Genomic DNA, 21,890 nt, shown 5'->3' on the forward strand with positions numbered 1-21,890 from the left:
TTGTCGGAGTGTTTTCCTCTGCCTTCTTTAAATATAATTACTGCCAATTTGCCGTTCAAGACGCAGCACCGGTACGCTGTTTTTTTTTTTTTTCGTAGTTTCTTTCATGACATACGACGAAAATGTGTACGTCTTACTAATTAACTGATATATTAATCAGTAAAATACCAAACACAAGAAGGCAAACTCAAACGAAGGAAAAGAATGAAAAAAAAAAGAAAAATACCACTTCAGGTTTCTGCACATGATAAACTAAAAAGGCAAAGAAATAATGGACAAACAACAAAATATCACACTGCTTTCCACTCAACAAACTAACATACGGAAAAAATTACACATAAAAAAAAAAAAAAACACTCCCCCTACAACAGACTAAAACAGCAGAGAAGAATAAGAAAAAAAAAAAAAAACTTATTAAACACTACACTTTGCTGCTTCCCCATAACAAACAAAACTATTACAAAATAACAAGGAAAACAACATATGAAGAGAACACCTGACTACTCGCCATAACGAACAAGAACAACAGAGAATAACACTGAAAAAGATATAACAACATCACACAAGTCTCGCACACCATTTCTCCTCTCTTTTACCTTACCTTACCTTACGTTGCCTTACCTTTCCCACACGCGGCGTCCCTCACTTCCCTCACGTCCCCTCAGAAAAAAAAAAAGGGCTGAGGATAAAAAAAATACATTGCAGTCCAGGTTGTAACACTGACTGTGCTTTATTTCAGACATATAAATGGGGAATCAAACACAGGTACATTGAAACACACCTGTACAAGAGTAGGGATGTGTGGTAGGGAAAAAAAAAGGGAGATAGAAAGGGAAAGAGAGGAAACATAAGATAATGAACGAAGGTAAGGGAGGAGAGAGAGAGAGAGAGAGAGAGAGAGAGAGAGAGAGAGAGAGAGAGAGAGAGAGAGAGAGAGAGAGAGAGAGAGAGAAGAAGAAGAAGAAGAGAGAATGAGGGAAATGGAGGAAAGAGGGAGCTGGAAAGGAGAAAAAAGGAGATGGAAGGGGAAGAAGAGGAAGGAAAGAGGAGGAAAACCTGGTTGGAAATAAGAGAGAGGTAAGGAACGAGAGGAAAAAGAGAGTTGGAAACGAGAGATGAAGGAAATAAAAGCTGGGAAAAGTGAGGGGAAGAGAATGAGACAAGGGAGGAACGGAAAGGAGAGGAGAGGAGGGAGAGGGTTGGGAAGGAGAGAAGAGAAAGGGAATGAGAGGGAGGAAAGGGTTAGAAAAGTGAGATGGAGAGAGAGAGAGAGAGAGAGAGAGAGAGAGAGAGAGAGAGAGAGAGAGAGAGAGAGAGAGAGAGAGAGAGAGAGAGAGAGAGAGAGAGAGAGAGAGAGAGAGGTAGTGGTGGTGATGGTGGTGGTGATCCCCGCATGGTAGTGGTAATAGTGGCTATAGTTCTCGCGTAGACAGATACTGGCTGGGTTGGTGCAGATTTTGTATTTTATATATATATATTTTTTTTTCTTTTTTTTTGTGGATTTTACGTTGAATGGCATGTTATCAAAGTACAGTATTTACAAGTACATTTTTTATGTTTTTTTTTTTTTTTTCTTTGGCAGGTGTAAGTCCCCGTTCACCTATGACCTTCCTGTGTGTGTAGCAGTTTTTGTTTCAGGGTCGCGTTTCCGAGTCAACCCTTGCATTCCAGCGATCATCTCTTCCTCTACGTAGTGACTGGCCTGTATTCTGAAACGCTCCGCTCTCTCACCACGACTGTTTTCAAAGGCCACAGAGATGGTTAGCCGGGTTCTCAAGAGCTTTTCTTCTGTTAATAATATAGAAATCTTGTTAATCTGTCACTAGTACCATAGAAACACCTTAAAAAACCGTGCAACGTTTATGTAGAGCCTTTGGAAAGTAGTCGGGGTGTGGCGGGGTTGTGGTTCAGAATATGATCCTGTGTGTGCGGTGTAGTGCCGTCCTGGAGGAGCTTTTGGCATGAGCTTTATGATGCACGTCCTTCCTTCACTCTCTCTACGGCTCTATATGATCCTTTTTATTTTTATGTAAGAGCAATGGCCAAGGCAACAAAGAGATCGGAGGAAAAGTCCACCGAGGTACCAGTTCTGAAAGAGATGTTAAAATAATCATCCGAAATTGCAGGATAAATGTCTCGAAACCTCCCTCTCGAAAGAATTCAAGTCACAGGAAGGAGGGAACACGGAAGCAGGTACCAAAGTTTACCAGATGCGACGTCTTTAGTCGGTCTGTCAGTCAGTCTGTCATGACTCTGCCGCCACGGACATCACGACCTGAGGCATGACTTCCCGTGACTCATGACAAATTTATGTCGAAAAGCTGAGGAAATATTTTGCGGCATTTTCCTCATAAATAAAGTATTCAGGAAAGACGGCCGTGGAACTGCTTTTCTTACTGATTAAATTGCTGATTGTGCGTGTAGTGTATTGGTAATTTGTGTCTGAAACAGATCCGTCATTGTGGAAACGCTGAGCAACCGTCACATTTTTTCCCTTCTGTCCGTTTGTCTGTCCGTCCGTCTATTTATCTGTCCCTTTGTTTTCTTACGTCCATCCATCCGTTTGTCTAATCCTCCCTTTCTTTTTCTCTTCATCTGTCTGTCTGTCTGTATCCCTCCCTTTCTTTTGCTGTCTATCCATCTGTCTGGCTATCCCTCTCTTTTTTTCTCTGTTCATCTGTCTGTCTGTCTGTATCCCTCCCTTTCTTTCGCTGTCTATCCATCTGTCTGGCTGTCCCTCTCTTTTTTGCTCTGTTCATCTGCCTGCCTTTCTATCGGTCTCATCATTCCTGTGTCCATTTCTCTATCCCTCCATCCGTCTCCGTTAACCTTCACCTGACGTGGGCGTCGTTCGGATATCAAGCTCGAGTTTTGTATTGTCACCCTCGGAACTTTATTCTCCCCCTGTGTGGCGCCGCCGGCTCACCCTAAGCACCGCCACGAGAGCTTTATTCCGCTAACGTATTGCCTCTTAAACCTGAAATTTGTGTTGTCCGTAATGCTGCAGCCGTCTGGAACACCGCGGCGATGCTTTATTTGTGGCGGTAAAATATTCTCACGTGAAATATGAAGGTGTTGGGGATAAAGCTTCGCAAACCCAACTCCTCCTACTCCTCCTCCTCCTCCTCCTCCTCCTCCTCCTCCTCCTCCTCCTCCTCCTCCTCCTCCTCCTCCTCCTCCTCCTCTTCCTCCTCCTCCTCCTCCCTACACTCTATGAGGCTATATTTGCAAAACCCGTGAAATATACATCACTCTCGTCCCGTCAGTCCAAGGTTAGTGGGGCATTGATTGCTGCGTTTAGCGTTCCGTGGCGTTCGTTACATCACCGCGTCCACCACCACCACCACCACCACGGCGGCAGCATCACAAAGCTTTCCTCGTGGGAGTTTGTGTTACTGTATGTTTTTTTTTTAGTGCCAATGTGTTGATTGTGTGTGTGTGTGTGTGTGTGTGTGTGTGTGTGTGTGTGTGTGTGAATCTTGTCTTTTTTCCTCTCACCTTTTTCCCTTTTTGACTTTTTTGTTCGTTAGTCTGATATCGTATCGTTTAAATCCGTTATTTGTTTAACTGTTCGATAATGTCTCTCTCTCTCTCTCTCTCTCTCTCTCTCTCTCTCTCTCTCTCTCTCTCTCTCTCTCTCTCTCTCTCTCTCTCTCTCTCTCTCTCATTCAAATACTCGGCTTAGGCTTAACTCACAGTACCATTTAGCTTTATTCTGTTAGCCAGCTGGGTAACTGTGTTGCTCTTTAAGTCTTCATGCGCCGAGTGGTGGAAGTAGCATGCACACACACACACACACACAGAGAGAGAGAGAGAGAGAGAGAGAGAGAGAGAGAGAGACGCACACGCACACAGTCACAATCACACACACTCTCCCTCGCATACGGCTCTCTTTCTCTCTCTCTCTCTCTCTCTCTCTCTCTCTCTCTCTCTCTCTCTCTCTCTCTCTCTCTCTCTCTCTCACTACCATGCCAAGAAGTGAAGCGAGAGTGGAGAAAATCGCAGAGGAAGAGAAGGGGACCGTGGCAGTGAGGATGTCAAGGTCACAGAGGACTCTTTACCTTTGCTGGTCCACGCCACCTCCCTCCCTTCATCTGCCTTCCTTTCCCTTACCTGGCTTCCTTCTCCCCACCTCTCTGCCTTCCCTTCACGCGTCCGGTCTCCCCTCTCAAGTTTCCCTCGTCTTTACCTTGTGCCAGGAGGAGACAAGAGAGAGACACTAACCTAACAGGAAGAATTGGAAGTGCTTCAAATAACGGAGTCAGGTGTGAAAATTAATTGCGTGTTCAACTAGACTTGCTGAATGGGGTGGTGGGTGGAGGGGGTACTGACTAGAGGGAGGAAGGGAAAATGGATAAAGGGAACGGGGATGAAATCATACAAAGAACAATGATGAAAGAGAGAGAGAGAGAGAGAGAGAGAGAGAGAGAGAGAGAGAGAGAGAGAGAGAGAGAGAGAGAGAGAGAGAGAGAGAGAGAACGTCGCTGATAATTTAAAGGAGGAAAGACAGGTACTCGGGCTGAGTAATATAGATTGATAAACAAAAAAAGAAAATAAAAAAATGCTAGTAATTTATGGAAGAGGAAAAATAGAAACTGAATGGTATAAACTGATGGAAAAAAAAAACAACAACATTAAACCAAAGGTGCTGATAACTTATAAAGGAAGGAGAGGTATTTACAATGGCAGCGGCTGAATTATATAAATCCCAAACATATCGTTGGTGACACACAGCGGTCTTTCACGGCATTTCGCGTTTTTCTGCACTATTTAACTTCTCTGATCTACTGAGAATTCATCATCTATAATACTTAGTGAATGTCTAACAGGAGAAAAAAACAAAAACAAAGCGTCGTCTAGATAACTGTAGAAGGTTACTTAACTTTCCACTAAGACTGCACCTGTTAAATGAATGTTCGTTGTATAGCATGAGAAAACGCTCGAGGACTGAGTGAATGCAACTGCTGAAATAAGAGAAGGAAATAAGAAAATGATATGAAAGCAAAGAAAATGAAGAGAATGGAAAGAGTAAAAATGAGATAGATGCATAACTAGTAAGACCGGAAAAAAAGATAGTCTCTTTACACTTTGTATTCTTTTATCTTTAGGTCTGTTATTAAAAGAAAAAAAAACTGAACTTAATGTAAGGAGAATAATGCTGGAAACGTTTCATTTTGAGCTTTGAGTCGTTTCGTTATTTTGTTTTTCCCTTTACTTAAAATACATGAAAGGCGAATCCGTTTTGTCTGTTCATCACTGTCCGTCTACTTGTCTATAACACACACACACACACACACACACACACACACACACACATATTACATCAGTACTTTATTCTTCCTCTAATGCGGTAGAGTGTTACGCAAGGATTAGATATGTGAAGTTTTATTAAATTCTTTCATAGAGTGAATGGAAATTGAATAAAGAAAATCGAGTTTCCGTTTTGTAAAGATTTGGTTACTTTTTATCCTCTTGGCGGCGGAAGGGAAGCGCAGCTCTTACTATGGCAGTAGTAGTAGTAGTAGTAGTGGTAATGGTAGTGATGGTAATAGTAGTAGTAGTAGTAGTGGTGGTGGTGGTGTTAGTGGTAGAAGTAATAGTAGTAGTAGTTGTAGTAGTAGCAACAGTGGTAATGTTATTGTTGTTGTTGTTGTTGTTGTTGTTGTTGTTGTTGTTGTTGTTGTTGTTGTTGTTGTTGTTGATATTAATAACAACTTTCGCTTATAAAAGCCACATTCTTCTCATAATGCCAGGAAGTATAATTTACTCGTTTACTCAGTCAACAACCAGCCTTTTGTCTCACACACACACACACACACACACACACACACACACACACACACACACACACAGACACAGACACACACACACACACACACACACACACACACACACACACACACACACACACACACACACACACACACACACACACACACACACACACACACACACACACAAGACTAACCACCTTCACAAACATACAGACGGACATTCAGACATGCAAACATTCGGACAAACACCTTAAAGAAATATCACTACAGACTCAAACACTCACACAACGCACCCTCAACCCTCGTCCCACGTTATAAAGCAGCAACTTAAGCAAGTCTGTCTGGTGCAAGTCAATTTTACCCCATACCTTTTACAATGAACCTTTTTATATGCGCTTTGTGTATGAAATTTTCCCCTAAATATTCAGCCGGCAGACCCCATATTCTTTTTACCGAGGCATATTTTTATATTACATTCATAAGGGTCTCACAGCGCCGTCAGTCCCATCAGTCCCCTTCAGTCCCCGTCACCCCCTCCTCCCGGATCGATCTTTCACCCAACCACTCCTTCAGTCCCGCCCTACGGAGCTCAAAGGTAGCATATACTTTTATGATATTGTCTTGTGTGCTGTAACCTTTTGATTTCCTTCCTGGAGGCTCTGTGTTGTGTGTGTGTGTGTGTGTGTGTGTGTGTGTGTGTGTGTGTGTGTGTGTGTGTGTGTGTGTGTGTGTTGCGGTGGCAATGTGGTGTGTGATACTGGCGTTATTTATGGTGGCCATGCAATTTAGGGGACCAATAGTCTCTGTACGGGAGTGTGGGGGAGGGAACGAAGGGAGGGTGAGGCTGGGTGTGGCGGGAGTGAAGGGAGGGGGAGCTGCTGGATGGGAGTAGCGGGAGGGAAGCTGTGTGTGGCTGTGTGGCGTGACATACACAGCATTGCGTGTACAGAATGCTTTACATAGGGCGTGGCGCGGGAGAGAGAGAGAGAGAGAGAGAGAGAGAGAGAGAGAGAGAGAGAGAGAGAGAGAGAGAGAGAGAGAGAGAGAGAGAGAGAGAGAGAGAGAGAGAGAGAGAGAGTTGAGGGATCCACATCTGCCTAAAGGAAACCTGCACCAACACTACAGCCTCATCTGGGCGGCAACACAAACAAACACACACGCGGGGGAGTTATGGCGTCCACACTTTGATTCACTTCACCACCACCGGAGTCCCTTACCAGCCTGTGTTTATTATAGTACGCATGTTCTTTTTATTCTTATTATTAGTCTCGATACATTGCTATTTACGTACAAGACTCATTCATACATACATACACAAATCTGAATATAGTGAACTAGTATAGAATATGTATGTATATAGTATTAGCTGTATGTGAGTAATAAATGCAGGATCTTTTCTTATGTATATATACAGAATTTACTTTTGTTTCTTTTTCAAGGTTTGGCATCAAAGACAATATGTACAAGGTGATTTAAGGGATTCAGTCCATTGCGCAGGTAGATACAGGTGACACACACGTTTGCTTCAGTACCTTTCACCTTCCTTACACTGCTGCATTATGAAGGTTCGTAAGGATGCAGGTGGGAGACAAACGAGTCACATTATCTTATACTGTAGAAATCGCACTAATCACACCACTAGGACATGAGAGAGCCTCCTGAAGGGCCACACGGTAACAAAATCACTACACTATAGTCTCGATCTCGTGTCCTCAGTGCTCTCAGTGTCCCGACCTCAACACTTGGCTCTCTCGCACACTGACATACGTATATTCACTTGATTTTACTCATATTCACCAGCCACAACTACACGCGGGTTGTACTGTGGTGTGTATTTCGCCACTCCACAGGTCCCTCGCGGTGTCAGGGTCCAGATGTCACAGTCACAGCGCCACATTTTGACAGACTCACTCCCACACGCAGGTTATCATTGGTCAGCGTTGGATGTCTGTTTGCCTGACACATATCCCGATTTGTCAGACACATTTTTACACTGATGACCAAGGCTGCACTGCTCATTAGTGTGTGTGTGTGTGTGTGTGTGTGTGTGTGTGTGTGTGTGTGTGTGTGAGTGTGAGTGTAAAAGCTGAAATGTTGCTTAGTTTCACGTTCAGATGTTTTCTTTCACTCCATTCGTTTTCTGTTGCTGGGATTCTTGCTTTCGTTGAGCCGCACAGACAAACAAACAGACAGACGTATTCTTGTCAGAGCCGCACGGATTCTCAACCCCGCCAGTTTCCAGAGACTCCCGCTGACAAGGCCATAAACATTTCTCCCTCTGGCATGACGCTGAGACGACGGAGTTGCTTCAAGTCGCTTAGCCAGGCAGGCGAGAGGCCGAGTAAGATGATGCAGCCAAAAGCAGTCTCAGGAATAGGGCTTATAACCCCCTGAGGCAGACTGGAGGGCCTCCCGCGGCTCCGTCCTGTCCCTTAGTGAACGTCAAAGCCAGTCTGCAGCAGCCACTGAGGGTCAGGATAATCAGAACATCCCCACATATGCAGTAAATGCCAGCCAACGCAGAGAGAGAGAGAGAGAGAGAGAGAGAGAGAGAGAGAGAGAGAGAGAGAGAGAGAGAGAGAGAGAGAGAGAGCCGGGTAGGCAACCTTTGAGCTTGCAACACACTCACCAGGATTGGCTGTTGTGTTTGCCCTGCGGGAGGCTGATTGGCTGCCGCTCGCTGCTCGGTGTTTGCCATTACTCCTAAGTGGCGTCACCCTTTTGAGAGGCGAGACTCCGCCAAATTTTCTTAAGCTTGTGGGGGAAGGAAAATCAAAATTGCATGCCTGAGAAAATACCCTTCCTCCGCCGCCTGTTCAGGCTTTGGTGGAAGTTAAGCGGAGTGCTCAAGAGGTGTCTTTCTCATTCCGGCAGGCGAGACATTACTACCTCCAGTTTTCTTAATGGTGGTGTAACAGGGAAAGTGGAACTGCATGCCGGAGAAAATGGTCAGTGTAACAGAAAGCGACTCCTTAAGGGTTTTGTCTCTTGTGAAAATATTTTGAGAGAAAAAATGGCCAGAATTAAGTTTTCACTGTCATCATTATAACTTCTTTGAGTCAAATCTTGAAATAAAAGAAAAACCAGAACTACATGTCTGAAAAAATGTTTCACATCACAGACAGTGATTGCTTGAAGGTTCGTCTTTGTCTTCACAATATGGAGGAAAAGAATTGAATTTCCAAAGCCATCATAGCTTCTGGGTATTTTACTTGAGCCGAAATATTGGTTGTTAGAAAACTTTTTTTCTTTTGTGTTAGCGAGGCGAGATTCCAGCCGTCAGTCTTGATCACTTTCCTGGCCTTCTTTAGCTGCTCCATTAACTTGGCTGTCTCTGGTTAACAAGATTAACAATTCTCTTCGCACTCCTTCCCCCCAACTCCTCTTTACCTCCTTCCTCGCCTGCCACGCTCCGCTAGAAAATTTATGACCCAAGGGATAGAAAATCGAGGCTTCATTTTGTGGTTTGGTGAAGAGTGTTGCAAGGAGTTTGCCTTTGATTATAATAATCATGGTGTGTTGCTCTCTCTCTCTCTCTCTCTCTCTCTCTCTCTCTCTCTCTCTCTCTCTCTCTCTCTCTCTCTCTCTCTCTCTCTCTCTCTCTCTCTCTCTCTCTCTCTCTCTCTCTCTCTCTCTCTCTCTCTCTCTCTCTCTCTCTCTCACACACACACACACACACACACACACACACACACACACACACACACACACACACACACACACACACACACACGTTGCTTCATCCAATGTTTGGCTCTTGGAGTTTCCGTTCGTCAGCTGTATAGAGAGTAACGGAGATCTCTGGTTCGTTCTCCTCTTCTATTACGCTTCCTCTTTCTCCTTCTCCGTGTCCTCCTCTTCCTTGTCCTCGTCCTCTTCCGCCACTATTGACATGTGCCTGCAGGGTTGGGCGGCGGCGGCACCAGGGATTTCAGTGCTGGAAAGAGGCTTTTGGATGGCTGAGTGATGCCTTGCCCGCCAGCCAAGTTTGTGTGGCCTTGACTTGGGGGCGTGTTTACCTGGGTTAGCGTCTGCAGGGTTGATGTGGACGTGACTTAGTGACCTAACTCCTTCCTCTTTTGGGCGTTGTGACTCTGCGGCATTGGGTTTGACGGCCAGAAAGCGCGGTACACTGCTTTTACTTCCTTGAAAGTGACTTAGTGCTTGGAGGTGCGTAGCTTGATGACCTCACCTCCGTCTTGGTCTTTGTATACGTTCGTGTGTTACAATCGCATGACATAGCGGTGTGGGAGGGCTGTTAGCAGAGCGAGGAGCAGCAGTAGGTGCCATAGCGCGCCCCGAGGACCAGCCAGCGGTGTGCCCCTGTTGGTTTGCATGGCGGCTTGGTGCTCACCTGGGGGAAAGAGAAGGAGGAGCGGTGAGGCGAGAGGTGAATCGTAAAGGGGATCAGGGAGGCGGTGAGAGGAAAGGGAAAGATATTCATGGAGAAAGTGCCATGTTTGAAGGAAAAAAACACGGTGCAGGACCGGACATAAGTAAATCATGAAGGGGGTCGACGTGACTGTGTTAGGAGGAAAGGGAAATATATATAAAGTAAGGTATTTAGAAATATTTTGATAATCCACATTAGTGAAGTAGGTATTGCACTGAAATGCCATAATAAGCCAATCACTAGTCCAGCATGGAGTGAGGGGTTCTTCAAGGCTTACTATTAGGTTATGAATTGAAGCCCCGACACTTTTTTTTTTTTGAGTACCCTGTGCAACATGTAGTAATGTAATTCCTGCTGTGCTAGATAAAATGCCTGATCTACGTAGTGATAGCAAAGAAGATACACACACACACACACACACACACACACACACACACACACACACACACACACACACACACACACACACACACACACACACACACACACACACACACACACACACACACACACAAATCAGGAGTACAGCTTTGAGAATTCTCAGACATATTGCTACATTATTTTTTTTTCACTGGAAATCCAAAGTATATTTTTCACGAAACTACCTTTTTTTTTCTACCCAGAATGGTCCCTTAATTGCAATAACTGTTTCCTTTCACTCTTCACCCCTTCCCCCCGTCCTCTCTCTCTCTCTCTCTCTCTCTCTCTCTCTCTCTCTCTCTCTCTCTCTCTCTCTCTCTCTCTCTCTCTCTCTGGGGTGGGGTGGAGTGGAGAGCCATTTTCTCCTCGCTTCTCACATCCTGCCTCTTATTCTGCGCAGTAACGTAATTAAGTCGTTTCTGTGGCCTCATCCTCATCCTCCTTCCTTCCCCTTTCTCCTCCTCCTTCCTTCCCCATCCTTCTCCTCTTTCTTTCTCCTTCCTGCTTCCTCCCCTTTATCCCCTTTTGCTCACTTCTCTCCAGTTCGTATCCTCTTTCGTCTCCCTAATCCTTCCTCTTCATCTCCTCCTCCCTTTACTCTCTCTCTCTCTCTCTCTCTCTCTCTCTCTCTCTCTCTCTCTCTCTCTCTCTCTCTCTCTCTCTCTCTCTCTCTCTCTCTCTCTCTCTCTCTCTCTCTCTCTCTCTCTCTCTCTCTCTCTCTCTCTCTCTCTCTCTCTTGCATAAACTCCATTCTCTTTTCCCCTTCCTCTCTTGTAACCTCTGCTCTCATTTGTCTTTCTTCCTTCCATTTGGCGCTCTCCTCCTCCTCCTCCTCCTCCTTCTCCTCCTCCTCCTGCCACTCTCCATCCTTCCCTTTCTTGCTTCCATTGACCAAGAGTCTCCCTTGACTGTCCAATCCGAGAGACAGACGAGATGGGGGAGTCCTTTTGGCTCCTACAGAGAGAGAGAGAGAGAGAGAGAGAGAGAGAGAGAGAGAGAGAGAGAGAGAGAGAGAGAGAGAGAGAGAGAGAGAGAGATATTTCCTATGGACTAAATGAAAGTTATGATTACTTTCAGACTTCTCCATCCACTAAAGGAGGAAAGGGGGAAGGTGGTGATTGGAGGAAGGAAAGAGAAGCGGAAGAGGGGAGAGGAGAACAAGACGGGAGAGTTGGTGAGTGTGTGTGTGTGTTTGTGTGTGTGTGGGTGGGTGGGTGGGAAGGAAGGAAACAGGAAGGAAGGGAGGCGCTCGGAAAATAATTTATAACAGTGATTATTTTGTTACTTGATAGTGCTGCTTTCTCGCTGATTGTTTGTCTCTCTCTCTCTCTCTCTCTCTCTCTCTCTCTCTCTCTCTCTCTCTCTCTCTCTCTCTCTCTCTCTCTCTCTCTCTCTCTCTCTCTCTCTCTCTCAGACAATAAAGTAATGGCTAGAAAAAAGCAAGTGATTGAATAAACAAAATTAGCGCTTATATCAACTGTATGAAGACTGACAGGTGACGAGACTGCTTGATGGATAAGCAGATGGCTGAGCTAAGTGAACATATAGATTGATAGACAACATAGATATGCCTAATGGTAAGTACGTTGTTAGGTTTGTTGATATATAAGTTGTACACATTAGGAAAATCAGGTCTGCTGCATGATAATAACGGTGATAATAACAATAAGAATGAGAATAAGAAAAACAAAATTCGCTTGTTAGGTTATATGTTCACACAATTTGAATAAACCAACAGACATACAAAGAAAATTTCCTCCTCCTCCTCCTCTTCCTCCTCCTCCTCCTCCTCCTCCTCCTCCTCCTCCTCCTCCTCCTCCTCCTCCTCCTCCTCCTCCTCCTCCTCCTCCTCCTCCTCTTCTTCCTCCACTTTCTCACCCCATGCTGCTGTGATGGCCAAGGTGCTTCTACCAAAAATGACCATAAAGTCTTGAATTTCCTTGCTGATAGCCACCTCATCCTCCCTCTCCCTTCCCTTTCCCCGCTCCTTCCCTGTCCTGTCCCTCCTCCCCCTCCTCCCCTCGCTGCCTAGGCCTGCTAAAAGTTGGTATATCTTTCCTACTCCCAAGACGATGCGCCACCATTAGAGGAAGTGGTCGTGTGTGTGTGTGTGTGTGTGTGTGTGTGTGTGTGTGTGTGTGTGTGTGTGTGTGTGTGTGTGTGTGTGTGTGTGTGTGTGTGTGTGTGTGGCAGCAGGAAGAGAAACTTGATCAAACATCACGAGCCTTGTTTCAAAGCGATGTATTTTTTTTTCCTTTTTTTTTTTCTTAAGTATGATATCATTGCAACATTCTTCATTTTCATTTTTTATTATGATTGTTTTTGTTTATTTGTTTGTTTTTAGTGGGTTTTTTCTCATTAAAAGAAAATTAATATATAAAGTAATGTAATATATAAGTATTTTTTTATTTTATTTTTTTTTTCGTTATTCTGTAATGTACTTCTGTTTTAATATATTTCTGTTATATTCACTGTTCTATATATATCTCTCTTATTACGTCTTTTCTTTTCCCTATTCACTGTCCTATCTACTTCTCTTGTATTCTTTTTTGTTTATTGTTCTCTATATATTCTTCCATTGGGTTTGTAGTGGCCTGTTCTCAGCTCCCTTGGACCTCAAAATAACTATGATTTTTGTATTTTCCGTGAGTGAAGTGAATAACCCATGATCACACTGCCTCGTCCTGCTTCATATGTGGGTATTTTTTTATGAAAGGTTGGAAAGAATGGCCTAAAATTTGACATCCACACTAATATATGAACAGTGCAACTCGTGGTTAGTTTTGTGTCATTGCAAAGTTTGGGTTGTGTATGACTCTCTCTCTCTCTCTCTCTCTCTCTCTCTCTCTCTCTCTCTCTCTCTCTCTCTCTCTCTCTCTCTCTCTCTCTCTCTCTCTCTCTCTCTCTCTCTCTCTCTCTCTCTCTCTCTCTCTCTCTCTCTCTCTCTCGTATTCCTGCTTCCTTTCCTTTACATTCCCGTCATCAAAGTCATCGCCGTATTTAGACCTTCCTGCAATCTCATCACGCTTCACCTGCGCACCACCATCACCTCCACCGCTCATAGACAATAAAAAAACTACAAGAAAAGAAAAAAAATGACCGCCAATAACAAACATTGGAAGCGTTCCCTTGTGTCATACTCTCCACAGACGTGCTTAGCGGAAGGTAAGAGAGATAGAGACACTACGAAAACACCACGATCCACACAAATGATATGGAGTAGGAGTGGTCATAATAAAACATCCACCACAGCTCCACCTTGCCCTCTTCTCACCTGCCCTTACCTTCACTTAATGTCTTATCTTAATTCTTCCATCACCCCTCCCTGTTACTCACCATTTAGCACATGCAGCATCACCGACGCAGGCTCCCCGTTTGAAGGGCTGCAGGTGTAGCGCCCCGTGTCCCCAGGGCCGGCCTTCTTCACTAGCAGGTGGCTTACTGTGTCCTTTCCGTTCTGCGTGTGTATTCTCACCCCTCCTCGACCTTCGTAGTCTATCACCTAATGGAGAGAGAGAGAGAGAGAGAGAGAGAGAGAGAGAGAGAGAGAGAGAGAGAGAGAGAGAGAGAGAGAGAGAGAGAGAGAGAGAGAGAGAGAGAGAGAGAGAGTTAGTGTTAGGTGCTGGAATGAGAGACAAGTTAGTGGGCAGGGTGTATTGCATCAGCTGGTGGTTGTGGGAGGAGCAATAGAGCATGCAGGATTGGAGGTTCAGGAGTTTTAAGGAGGAGGAGGAGGAGGAGGAGGAGGAGGAGGAGGAGGAGATGATAATGGGATAAGCGTAAAAGGTGCTAATGAGAAAAGAGAAGAAAGATGAAACTACGTGAATTAAGACGAAATGAATAGTTGATTGACCGACAGAGAGAGAGAGAGAGAGAGAGAGAGAGAGAGAGAGAGAGAGAGAGAGAGAGAGAGAGAGAGAGAGAAAAATTCCATGGCTTCCTCCTCGCTCTATTCCAGAGTTCCTTGAAAATTATCCTCTTATCCTCTTAGGAAAGAAGTGGCGCATTGACTCTTTTCTGAAGCAATTATTGAAGGAAAGAAGAGGCTTTTATTGACCAACGAGCACCTGAAGCCTCGTGGTTGATTACTTATAGGACGTGTGAGCTTTTGTAAGTGAGGAAAATAGTTAATTGAAGTTGTCACCGTAATTGGAATTGCCATAGTGTGTGTGTGTGTGTGTGTGTGTGTGTGTGGCCAGCAGGTGTATATTTTTGTCTTCATTTTTCCCACTTACTAAAAAAAATCGTATTAGGATTTCACATGCGAAGTAAAATATAATAAAGCAATTGAATGAATAAATAAATAACTTAATACATAAATAAATAAAAAGAGGGAATGGACTTTATAGCTTCATATTTTTGCTCGTTCAAATATTAGTACATGATTCAAATGACATTCAAATTGCTACAGTACGGGATGAAAATAAAAGATGGCAGAAATATACATACAAATTAACATCCATTCCGCGCATCAAAATTGCTCCATATTTCATTTATTTGACATGCGAAGAAATTCAGGAAAAAAAAAAAAGTTGCATTCGAATCATTGCAAGAAACTCTGCATATTTTAAAGTTTCACTGAATCAAAGAAAGAAAAAAAATGAGAGGAAAGTCTGCGTTGGTTGATGGAGGGAAATGAGTGACACAATGAAGAAAACTGTAATTAAGGAAAGTTTGAAGTCGTAGAATTGAGAAAGAGTGAGTGAATGTGTGTGTGTGTGTGTGTGTGTGTGTGTGTGTGTGTGTGTTATGCATCCGTCGTTTATGTTACATTAAATACACGAGATATTAAGTAAGATTAATCAAACTAGCAATGAGATAAAAAAAAAAAAATACAACTCCCACCAAAATACTTGATTAGAACAAAAGAGAACAGAAAAAAAGAAAAGAAAAGGGAAACCACACACAAAAATAAATAAATAAATAAAGATAGAAAAGTATGAAAAACAATAACAGCGTTGATGCAAAAAGCCGAATAATCAGACATAAACAACTCAGGTAAAGTCACATCACCTGAGGTGGCGCCCTTACCTTGTCGTGATGGTACCAGTAGATAAAAACGGGCCGCTCTGTGCCATGGGTCACCACGCACGTCAAGTTGATGGGCGAGCCGCGGTGCACGTAGATCTCAGGGGCATTCAGGATCCACGCTCTGGGTACTGTTAGATGGGAGGAGACGTGGACGGGCAGCGGGTGAGGGGGAAGGTGCGAGGAAGACAGAGGAAGGAAGGGGGGTGAGGGGATGAAGTGTAAGGATGTTGAACGGGTTGGGGACAGAGAAGGGTGAAAGAAAGATTTTTTTTTAGTTTCACATTGTTTCGAAAAATCCAAAGACGATCATAAGTCTTTCCAAACAGTGTAACTTCTTGTGTGTGTGTGTGTGTGTGTGTGTGTGTGTGTGTGTGTGTGTGTGTGTGTGTGTGTGTGTGTGTGTGTTGTGATATCCTTGACTGATTGGACTGTTACGGTCTTTCCTGTCATCTACACACACACACACACACACACACACACACACACACACACACACACACACACACACACACACACACACACACACACACACACACACACACACACCTTCAGGACAACAATGACCTTCCAATATTGAACTCCCGGCACTAACTTCTCTCTCTGACTGGAATATTCGGAAAACTATTTCGAGGTCCGAGTCTTCTTCCCTTCCCCTGACAGCTCATTTAGCCCAAATTTCCCTCTACATTCCCGCCACCTGCTGCTGTCGTGGATTGCTGGAGATTTGTTTACCCCTGTTGTTGTATTGTCCTGGTTTTTTTCTTGTTCTTGTGACGCGCACTGGTCAAATTTCGCTACTCAAAGAGGGAGTGAGAGACTGTGAATGTGTGCATGTGTGTGTGCGCGCGTACATTCACCACTGGACCATCAAACAGACAGACACACACACCATTTAATTCTTGCTTCTATGCACCTGTATCCGTGGACATCATCCATCTTAAGTGTTCTTCTTACATATCGAATGGTACTCCTTTTTTCCCTTCGTTATCCCGGTGAAACATGAGAGCCAGAAAATGAAACACATACTTAGAGCTTCTCGAAGATACCTTTTCAGACTCACAATGCAGCAAGATAACTAATGAATGGGGGAATAATGTATACACGTTCCTAAAGGCCATTGCTCGCTTCCTGGCTGCCTGCGTCTGGATAGTTATAGAAAGCGAACAAAAGCCGGATTTTAAGAGTGTTTTAAAAGTCAGACACTGATGAGATAAAGATGTGAAGAAATGTGTTTGTGTTTGGATCGTTTTGCATTCCATTTACATTCATATTTCTCTGGCGCGAGTGCAGAGCGAACAGTTGAGGGAGACTGTGAATAAACATGAAAGAAATATATGTATGAAAAAATATGACCAGAATTACCTCGGCGAGTTTGCGTTTCATGATTTGTGTTCAGATTTTTCCACTCATGAATCTCTCTCTCTCTCTCTCTCTCTCTCTCTCTCTCTCTCTCTCTCTCTCTCTCTCTCTCTCTCTCTCTCTCTCTCGTCCTTCAGAACCTACAGGTGTTCCTTCTTCAGCAGACATGTGTTGGCGTTCCCATTCCTTCCACCCCTTTCTTACTTCCCAATCCCTTTACCTAAACTCCCTTTCTACCTAGCTACTTACCTTCTTTAGTCACCTTCGTCCCTTCAATTCTCAGTTAATGCTCCCTGTCCTAGTCGGCGCCATATGACCCGGGTGTAGCGGCATATTAAGCACAATTAGTCTGTCAATCTATCAATTTTCTTCTCAGTTTTACTTTACATTGATTCCTCCTCCCTCTTCGTCACGCCTCTTCCACCACGAATGAAAGGTACTGGTGAAGCAAGGCAGTATTCTGGTTTGATTGTGAATGAAAAGGTTGTTTGTGTCTCCCTGTGCCACCTTGTAAACTTACCAATAGATTTCAAAGCCGTGTAAAGTTGGGAGGGGAGAAAGTATTGTCACATTAATACTTCTATAGAGAAACTTAGGGCACGCCACTAATCGAATTTAAAGGAGGTTGGGGAGAGAGAGAGAGAGAGAGAGAGAGAGAGAGAGAGAGAGAGAGAGAGAGAGAGAGAGAGAGAGAGTCTACTTTATCATCTCAAGTATTAGAAGCAGAATGATATTTGAGTGAGCTTTTCCCCTTTCTGTTCCCCAAAGTCAAGAGTCAAGTGTTGAATAAGATCTTTTCTTCCTCTCCCTCCCTTTCCTCTTCTCTCTTTTCCTTTCCCTCTCTCTCCTCTCCTCTCCTCTTCCTTGCTCTCCTTCCTTTTTTTTTTCCCCTTCCCTCCTCTCCTTCCATCTTCCTCGCCGCAGGATTATTAATGTTCAGGGAAAGTGATCAACAAGGTTCCCAGAAGTAGAGAATTACACATATGAAATTGTATGTATAAGTGTGTGTGTGTGTGTGTGTGTGTGTGTGTGTGTGTGTGTGCTTGTGTGAGCGGGGTATGTACGTAAGTGTATTTGCTCTCTCTCTCTCTCTCTCTCTCTCTCTCTCTCTCTCTCTCTCTCTCTCTCTCTCTCTCTCTCTCTCTCTCTCTCTCTCTCTCTCTCTCTCTCTCTCTGTCAAGAGTGAATCACCAACTACAAAAAATAAATAATAAATAATAAAGACATAACAAAGTAAATATAATAAAGCAGAGAGGAAATTATAATGTCACACGACCTCATTGGCACAGAATGAAAAATAAATGCAAAGTGAAAGATCCATTGTTTTTATCGTCACGCTTGAGGTCAGTGCACTTCACTTCGCTGCTCTCAATGTTATTTTCTTTCCGCAAAAATCGGTCCGCAAGCGAATTTAATGTCACTGGCCTCTGTCCCGCCGGCAATCACTCACTCTCCGGCTTGTGTTCGTTTCTTCCTCGCTGTGCACTTTGGTTATTATTCAGTTTTGCAGTTTCCCTCACTACTTTTCCTTCGCTTCATCTACTTTTACAACTCTCCTGCTTTTTTTTTTTTTTTTTGTCTTTTTGCGTTATCTCTTGGAATAAATATTGTCTGTCTTGCCCCTCCTCGTGTGTCTTGCCCAAGTTTGCTTGTTACTTCATTTTTCAGTACGGATTCCTCATTCCAGCTTTTAACATGTATTTCTTTTCACGTTCTTTCTGCAGTAAATATTCTCTCTGTCCTGCTAACATTTATTCTCCTCTCAATTTTTTTTTTTCATTCTTCTTTTTTTTTCAAATTATTTTTTTTTCCACTGTTTTTCATGCTTCCCTTTGCAGCTTTTTTTAATTATATTTTTTTATGGAAGTTTTCTCTTTTTTCTGTTATCATTCAGCCTTCGTTTTTGTTTTCTTCCTTCACTTTCGTCGTTATTTAATTTTTCAGTATTTTTTTTTCCACTCCTTTCACCGCTTGTTTATCACATCATAACCTTTTATTTCTCTTACATTATTTTCTACCAGCTCTTTCTTCTCTCCTCAGTTATTATTTCTCTTCTCAGCATTTATTTTTCACTTCCGCCTTTGGTATGTCTTTCAGTTCCCATCCTTTGTTAAGTAATAATCATCTCATGCTTCATTTTCCATTATTATTACTTATATTTTCATTCTTATTATCTATTCCTGCTTCCTTTCTCCTTCCTAATATATTTTTTTTAACGCCTTTCACTGTATTATTTCTTCCCACGCTCTTTCCTTAACGACCTCCTTGGTATTTGCATTACATATTAGCTACCACTTTCATTCCCACACTCGCTATTTTCTCCCCGTTCCTCACCCACTTAATTAACTTTCTGTTCCCACTCCCTCTCACTGTCCATACTCCTTTCCTCTACTTCTAGCGAGGCGTGAGTCACTTAGTTGTAATGTGGTAAACTAATCTAGATGAACGTTTTTTTTTTTTTCCTGCCCTGTTTGTTTTTCTATTTATTCATTATATTTATCTTGGTACACATTTCTCTTCCCTTCTTTTTCTATGTTTTTGGCTGTCTGTCTGCTTGTCTGCCTGCCTGCCTGCCTGCCTGCCTGTGTCTGCCTGCCTGTCTGTCTGTCTCTATCTATGTTTGCCTCTCTCTCTCTCTCTCTCTCTCTCTCTCTCTCTCTCTCTCTCTCTCTCTCTCTCTCTCTCTCTCTCTCTCTCTCTCTCTCTCTCTCTCTCTCTCTCTCTCTCTCTCTTGACTTAAGCTTCTTTTCGTCTGTTTTCTTACTTCTTATTCTCTACTAACACAACTTTCGTGCTAGTGAACTTATATTCTCTTCCTTCCTTCCTCCCTTCCTTTACTCTTTTCTCTCATTTCCCACTTCCTTCAAGGCCTCGGTTCAATAAGTTATAAATAAACATGATAGGTGAGAAAACTTTTGTTTGCTTCTTTTTCCTCTGTTCCCAAAAAGAATATGAATGCGTGTAGTTTTGGGCAGCGCTGCGGTGTGGGTATGCTGATGTATTTGAAAAGATCATACATATATTCACTCAGTTAGCCTTAGTTCTTGTTTTGAGACCCTGACTTGAGAACCCTTAGAACCCTTCGTAAATTAACCCAGTCTAACCTAACCTAATTTGAGAACCTAACCTAACCTGGCATAATCTAACCTAACCTAACTTAACCTTGTCTAACCTAACCTAATTTGACAACCTAACCTAACCTTATCTAACCCAACATGATATAGCCTAATTTAATTAAACTTAATTTAACTTAATTTAACCTAACCTAAAACAATCCCAATCTAGTGTCATTCAACTAACTTAACTTAATTCATCTTACTTCCCTTCATCTTACCTTACTGTACCTTATCTTATCTCATGCTATTGTACCACACCTGAATTACCTATCTACGTACCTACCTCTGTACTTCTTACCTGCCCCATCTTACTTTCCTTACCTTACCTGAACATCTTACCTACTCACCTACTCATCTAACTACTACTTCTACTATTACTTCTACACACACACACACACACACACACACACACACACACACACACACACACACACACACACACACACACACACACACACACACACACACACACACACACACACACACACACACACACACACACACACACACTCCTCCATCTTCAAAAAAATAGTAATAATAACGTTCTCTTTATATTACAGTTAACACACTCCATTGCACTTTCCTCTCACAACTAATTTCTGAAGTCCCTCTTAAAAGGCATGCAGGGCAGAAGACAAACTGACGAGGAGCATCTGTCACTCTCCCAAAGAAAGCCTCGCCACTAAAACCTTAAACCCACAGTTGTAAATGCGCAGTTCCGCGAGGCCTCCAAGGAAAGCGTGTTTTGTCTCTCCAGGGGGCGTGAGAGGGGCAGTGCGGGTGAGAGTGCTAGAAAGGAAAATATCTGAAGGGGAGAGGCTGGGCGGTGCGATAGAGAGAGAGAGAGAGAGAGAGAGAGAGAGAGAGAGAGAGAGAGAGAGAGAGAGAGAGAGAGAGAGAGAGAGAGGAGAGGAAAGGATAAGTCGCAGAAGATAAGATACAGAGAGGAGACAATTCGGCCTCGTGGGGGTTGGATAGGGTCAGTCAGAGGAGCTTGTTTGTCCCCGCGGTGTCGAGGAGCCGCCCTTGTTGGTCTGGGACGCTCCACCGCCAACACCGACAGGATTCCACTAATTGGACGGGACCTGGTGCGGCAGTATTTGTGTTTGGGGCTCAGAGAGTAGGTGGAGAGGGAGGGAAGGAGACGGGCTGGGTGGATGGGTAAGAGTAGATGGAGGGGAGGGAAAGGGGAGTAGGTGAGAGGAAAACAGTGAAATGTTCTACTAAGTGGTGTTGCTCCTCTCCTCCCCCTCCTCTTATTGCTCTTCCCCTTCCCCTTCCTCCTCCTCATTATCATCTTATCACTCTCTCTTTCTCACACCTTCATGCATCTGAGTAAATTTTTTTTTTTCCCTTTTTTCCGTTTTCTTACTTCCTTTAATAATTAAATTTCTATTATTACTTCCTTTTTTTTTTACTTAGGTCTTTCTTATTTTGTTTTGTACATGGTCAGTCTGGCTGGCTTCATTTTCCCCCTCCTACTTCCTCAGTCTCTCTCTCTCTCTCTCTCTCTCTCTCTCTCTCTCTCTCTCTCTCTCTCTCTCTCTCTCTCTCTCTCTCTCTCTCTCTCTCTCTCTCTCTCTCTCTCTCTCTCTCTCTCTCTCTCTCTCTCTCTCTCTCTCTCTCTCTCTCTCTCTCTCTCACACACACACACACACACACACACACACACTTTAATATATGCACAGCCTCTGTTTCTTGCTCTTCTCCCTCTGCTCATCTTCCTTCCTGGACTTTGATACATACGCAATCCGCTCCTCCTCTGGGGCTCAGGTCTTATTATATATATAGTCAGTT

The 21,890-nt window shown here is 43.6% G+C and overlaps 1 protein-coding gene across 1 annotated transcript in view; it reads right to left on the bottom strand.

Annotated features, from left to right (window-relative positions):
* Positions 1–705: 705 nt before the first annotated feature.
* The window catches only part of LOC135106083 (uncharacterized), a 54,508-nt gene continuing 33,323 nt past the window's right edge, over positions 706–21,890 (bottom strand). Inside the window, exons 6-8 of the mRNA XM_064014922.1 lie at positions 15,619–15,746; positions 13,924–14,089; positions 706–10,128 (exon numbers count right to left, since the gene is read on the bottom strand). Of these exons, the coding sequence (XP_063870992.1) occupies positions 9,998–10,128; positions 13,924–14,089; positions 15,619–15,746 (425 nt within the window). The 3' untranslated portion in view covers positions 706–9,997. The remainder of the gene's footprint in view (positions 10,129–13,923; positions 14,090–15,618; positions 15,747–21,890) is intronic.

The sequence above is a fragment of the Scylla paramamosain genome, chromosome 12, assembly GCF_035594125.1.
Source record: "Scylla paramamosain isolate STU-SP2022 chromosome 12, ASM3559412v1, whole genome shotgun sequence".
NCBI lineage: Eukaryota > Metazoa > Arthropoda > Malacostraca > Decapoda > Portunidae > Scylla > Scylla paramamosain.